Here is a 5,750-nt window from a genome sequence, read left to right as displayed (position 1 = left end):
CCAAAGATATCATTCTGGGTCTGTGTGTTATTCCTCTTTTCGTTTTCTTGTTTGCAAAGACACTCATCAAAAAAGGCATCACAAAGTACATAGACTTATGCTGATTATGTCATTTGAAACAAAAAAAACTGTTGATTATATAAGGCCAAAGTAACCTGCACCTTTGTTAATCTACATGCACACTACCAAATACGAATTTGTTCAACAGCGTTGGTTCTGATATTCCTGAGTGCACAGATGTGTAATGGTGTGCTCTCTGTCCATCCATCCATTATCTGTAACCGCTTATCCAATTTAGGGTCGCGGGGGGTCCAGAGCCTACCTGGAATCATCGGGCGCAAGGCGGGAATACACCCTGGAGGGGACGCCAGTCCTTCACAGGGCAACACAGACACATTCACTCACACCTACGGACACTTTCGAGTCACCAATCCACCTGCAGCGTGTGTTTGTGGGAGGAAACCGGAGCACCCGGAGGAAACCCACGTGGACACGGGGAGAACACACCAACTCCTCACAGACAGTCACCCGGAGCGGGAATCGAACCCACAACCTCCTGGAGCTGTGTGACTGCGACACTACCTGCTGCGCCACCGTGCTCTCTGTCAGTGAGAAATTCCATCTGCAGTTATATCAGCGCACCACAAAGGGGCATTGCTGGCCAAGAGTGACAATACTCCAAAGAATATATTTTCTGCTATTGCACCAAAATGAGCTGCAGAGCAGGCAATGTTTCATTAATATTCAAATTTCCTCTCGTGTATTCATTATTTTAACTTAGTTATATGGTTAGTGTTTTAGGACAATGTCCATTTTTATTTCCAGCTTCTATTAAACAGTGGGCTCCGTTTCAGAAATAGTAAATATTACTGACTGCCTGGATGTGTAAGATAAACTTTCCCACTCTTTCTGTTTAAAGAGGGCACACATCTTTATGGGGGGACCGAAAAAAATACAATACAATAAATTATTCCAATATAAGTAGAACCACTGTACTGAGTTGTTTCTCACATCCACTAGCAGCTGTACCTGCACACACACACACACACACACACGCATCCTCCAAGAAGACACCTACAGCCATTTTCTCCCACTGCGCAGGAATGGAGAATTACTGGACAGGCAGTACTTCTGACTCATATGCACATTGTGCTCTAAAGGCCACAGGCTTTATCTGTTCCAGTGCAGATTATGCTGCCGTTCTTCTTTCAGTGTCTATCATCCTGCTCCCAGCAGCCTTGTTAAAGCACTTGATACCATGACCTCACCATCTGACTTGTTAGATTGTTTCCCTGTATCTGAGATCACAACACAACTACATTATATAATGTTTTACTAATAATGACAATGTAAGCAGGTTGCTCATGATGTATTACATCAGCATTTGCTAGAATGGGTTATTCTGCCTATCTCCTCTGTGTTAAAGGTATGAGGTCCCTCATTTCAGAAGAAGAAATTAAACCAACACCTATATTTTGGCATGTATGAGCTACTTAGGCATTCTCACTGAAGGATAACACAGCTGAGCATGGGACATATGACTTAAGATGGGATTTCACAGATGTTTCAAGCATTCTGAATAATTCAGTGGTTGAGATGTAAGCAGCATCAGAGTGTTTTGATGTGAAATGGGTTATTGTATAGGGCTTTTTTTCTTTCTTTCTTTCTTTTTTTTTTGGTATTAAAAACAATGCTGTTGATGGGAATCAGCAGGTGCAATGTTTACTACATAATATAGACAAACTCTCCACTGCTGGTGGGGGCGGGTGCTACATTTTTTGTAATACCAGCATGTGGCCTCTCTGCCGGAAAGGATTTGAAAATGTTGTAGGCCAACCACCAAACCAAAGTCAATTTTACATTTAATTAGTCTTTTTAATTATACTTAAGGATTTGTCGCACCCTAATGGCTTTATGCTGGAAATGTGAAAATTTAGTGAAGTTTTCCTTTCCTATATATAAATATGTACCTTCGTTTAAATATATATATATATTTATTTATTTATTTATTTTTTCCGGGGTGGGGGGGGGGCGTCAGAGTTGCACGCTGCTGTTACAAAAAGCCTCATATATATATATATAGTGTGTGTGTGTGTATGTTCGTTTATTTCTCTTCTAAATATAGTCTGTGGATAGCGGATCCACGCATTCCACACAGTTTAATACAGGTGGTCCTCATTTTCCTGCAGCAGCAACGAGCCTCCAGATCCAAACAGGACATGTACATGAGTCCACTGCATCATTCCCTTATGATCTGACCACGTCCTGACCCTCCTCGCCGCATTCATTTTCACGGATCGCATTCAAGGACACTTGTAGCCAATGTGTCCGTCACAGATTAACGTGCTCCCTGAGATCACCTGATGAACGTCTCTAGCCCTTGTTCTGAGTCATATCACTACCTCTCTCCCTCTCTCTCTCTCTCTCTCTCTCAAAAAATTAAATAAAATAAAACATCCCTCACACACACAGCAGCAACAACTGCCCAGACGCGAGCCCTGTGTTGTTTTATACACACATATTTACACACATCCTTTCCATCCCTTACCATTCCCCCCCCCCCCCCCAACCTCCATCCACCCGTCTTGGTTTAGGTGCTCGGAGCTCATTTGCTGCTCTCTCTCTCTCTCTCTCTCTCTCTCTCTCTCTCTCTCTCTCTCTCTCCCCATTCACTCATTCACTCCGCCACAGAGGCTGCGGGACGCTGCTGGATTAAAGCTCTGCGTGTGGCTCGCCCTGTTTCGCCCTTTGTTTCTTATATATCTGGGACGTGTCGTTGACTTTGAGAATACCAGGGCAGCTCTCGCGTCTGAGGAGCTTCGTCTAACAGGGACATCTTTTGTTTTTGTCTCGGGCATCGCGTCATCACGTCGTTTACCTAACCGTTAACCTTCTAGTCGTTCTCTAGCAGCGTCTCGACGCTCTTCGCTCGCGTGCCTCTCTCTCTCTCTCTCTCTCTCTCTCTCTCCCTGTCTCTCTCTATCTGTCATCCACAAAATCAACTACCCATCTCTCTCTCCCTCTCTCTCTCTCTCTCTCTCTCTCTATTCCAGTGGCGGGATGGAAGGCACGCGCTGCTCTCCAGCTTGTCTCCGCGACGCGTATGTGATCTGAGGCGCTTGAGGAAGACTCAGAAGAAGAGGAAGACTAGCAGAAGTTTTTTCTTCTAATTCTCTCTGTCTCTCTCTTTCTGTCTCTCACTCACTCTCTATCTTTCCCTCTCTCTCTCCCTCTCTCTCGCGCGCTCTCTCTGCTATTCTTCCTCCTCGTTCACCTTTCCATTCCTTCGTCGACGTTGGGGATGGAGCGACTGCACTCGTCCATGCGTAAGCGCCTCTACAGCCACGGGGACTCGGCCGCGGAGGAGGAGGGCGAGCAGGACGCGCGCAGGAAGAGCGTGAGGATGAAGCAGCTGCTGCCCTCCGCCTCGCCGAGTGCGAGCGGCGGAGAGAGGGAGAAGGAGCGAGAGAGAGCGGGAGCTGAGAGAGGAGGCGGCGGAGGGGCCGCGGGGGTCGAGGCGGAGACGGACGTGGGCAGCAGAGCGTTCAGCAGGGCCAACGGAGACTGCCGCAGGTTCCGTGCCAGCGGAGCGCCGCAGGGAGACGCGGCCGAGCAAAGACGCCTCATCACGGCGGAGGACGCCGGCCCCGAGGAGGAGGAGGAGGATGAAGATGATGAGGAGGAAGACAGAAGGAGGAGGAGGAGGAAGAGAGAGAGAGATGATGTAGGACAGGAGGAGGAGGTGGTAGTGGTGGAGGAGAAGGACAGGGACAGAAGCAGTGAGAGGGAAACGGAGAGAACCCCCAGTCTGGTGAAGCTGGAGAGTGGAGAGCAGATAGATGAGGAGCGACTGTACCAGGCCGGATTCATGCACAGGCAGCTGGGCGCCATGCTGCAGCCTGGGGTCAACAAGTTCTCCCTGCGCATGTTCGGCAGCGAGAAGGCCGTGGAGCGCGAGCAAGAGAGGGTCAAGTCTGCGGGCTTCTGGATCATCCACCCCTACAGTGACTTCAGGTTAAACCCCATTGCATGAGGCCCATCATGTTTCATGGCAGTCCTAGAGGTTCAATTGTTCCATGCTACTCCAACACACCTGATCCAGGTCATTGCCAGTTCCTTCATCACTTGATGAGCTGGACCAGATGTTTTGGAGCAGGGAGTACCGCAGCTGTGCAGGGCAGTGGCTCCCCAGCGGAAAACCACTGGTCTATGGAGTCTTCAGTTTGTTTCTAAAGAGCTTCACTGTGTAAATCCATTATAATCAACTGGTCCCACTGGTTCAATGAACTCATTACGAGCATAGGCCTGAACATGTACCATTCAGTTCAATGGGATTTAAAAAATGTATGCCTACACTCTCAGAAAAAAAAGCTTCAGTAGGGGTACATTATTGGTCACTAAAGGTACAAACAGTGTAGTTTTAAAGTCCAGTTGTGCTCCTTAAAGCTACATCACAGTCTCTTACAGGTGAATATGTATAAGATTTCATTGTAGAACTGTGTTAAATAAAACAACATAATAAAAGTATTGGAGATGAAATGGGGCGTATGAAATTAACACAATTTTAAAATCTACAATTATGATGTTCCCTAAGTAAAGGCACGTACCCTTGAAGTTACTACCACAGAGACAGCTTTTCTGAGAGTGTATGCACTTCTTCTGATCAAATCTGAGAGATTTTCCTTTAAGCGCTTTTAAACTATTGTCATAAGCACCTCTTCCATTTAGTTCTGAGGCATTTCACTGTTTAAATCAGGTCAAAATACTTCTTGCGTTCAGTTGCGGAGGGAGTTAGAGATTAACTGACCTCATGAAGAACATTGGCCTAAACATTTACCATTCAGTTCTATGGGATTTCAACCAGTCACATGTGGTGTTTTCTATATAAATGAGTTCTTTTTTAAAGTTCTGAACTCATCCTCCATTCAGTTCTAATGGTTTCCCTGAGTTAAATGAGCATAGTTACAAGTTTTGAAGTTTTAAAATGTATAATAATTTACAATTATACTAATTTTACTAATTCTTTCCATGTATTTCAAAGGATTTTAACCATTGAAATGCACACATTTAATACACTCAGTGCAGTTCTAAAGGCTTTGCTGTGTAAAGGTCTGCCATTCACTAGTTTCTCAGACACACACACACACACACACACACACATATATATATATATATATATATATACACATCTTCCATTCATTGCTATTGGTTTTGCAGCATAAGGATGCTCTTTTGAACAGGTCTTAGCCCATTTTGCCTTTCCATTCTATTGGGAGATGAGCATTTTTGTTTAATTTACTTATAAAAAATGACTTGAACCTATAGTTTGGGTCTTTGTCATCTTGCTGTGTAAATCAACTCATTCAAGTTCTAGGCAATCTTTCATTCAGTTCTATGTGGGTCTGCTCTACAAATAAGCTTGTTTTTAATATAGACATAAGCATATTATCCATTCAGTTCTAAAGATTTTACTCTTTATTCTTGTCCCATTATGTAAACACTATACCATACAGATTTAGATTCTTGTGTCTTTTGGTGTCATTGTTTTGGCATCGTGGTTAGGGTGAGTTTACCATTGTCTTGTTAAGGTTATACTTTCATTGCCCTTGAAGAATATTAAGGTATTTGCAGTGGTTAGTAGACTCTAGTGGTGTTACCTCTCTGAAGCTTCAGTGTGTTTGAGTGATTGATATGGAGACTGTAGGAGTGCTTGGTGTCCTTCAGAGGGCAAACAACAGAACAGCAATATG

At 44.7% G+C, this 5,750-nt stretch overlaps 1 protein-coding gene across 1 annotated transcript in view; it reads left to right on the top strand.

The window, feature by feature from the left end:
* The first annotated feature begins 3,301 nt into the window (after nucleotides 1-3,301).
* Nucleotides 3,302-5,750, top strand: part of hcn4l (hyperpolarization activated cyclic nucleotide-gated potassium channel 4l) — a 34,614-nt gene continuing 32,165 nt past the window's right edge. The window contains exons 1-2 of the mRNA XM_066668410.1: nucleotides 3,302-3,751; nucleotides 3,785-4,014. Of these exons, the coding sequence (XP_066524507.1) occupies nucleotides 3,302-3,751; nucleotides 3,785-4,014 (680 nt within the window). The remainder of the gene's footprint in view (nucleotides 3,752-3,784; nucleotides 4,015-5,750) is intronic.

This window comes from Hoplias malabaricus, chromosome 4 (assembly GCF_029633855.1).
Source record: "Hoplias malabaricus isolate fHopMal1 chromosome 4, fHopMal1.hap1, whole genome shotgun sequence".
Classification (NCBI taxonomy): domain Eukaryota; kingdom Metazoa; phylum Chordata; class Actinopteri; order Characiformes; family Erythrinidae; genus Hoplias; species Hoplias malabaricus.
This window is presented reverse-complemented; position numbering and strand designations above follow the sequence as displayed.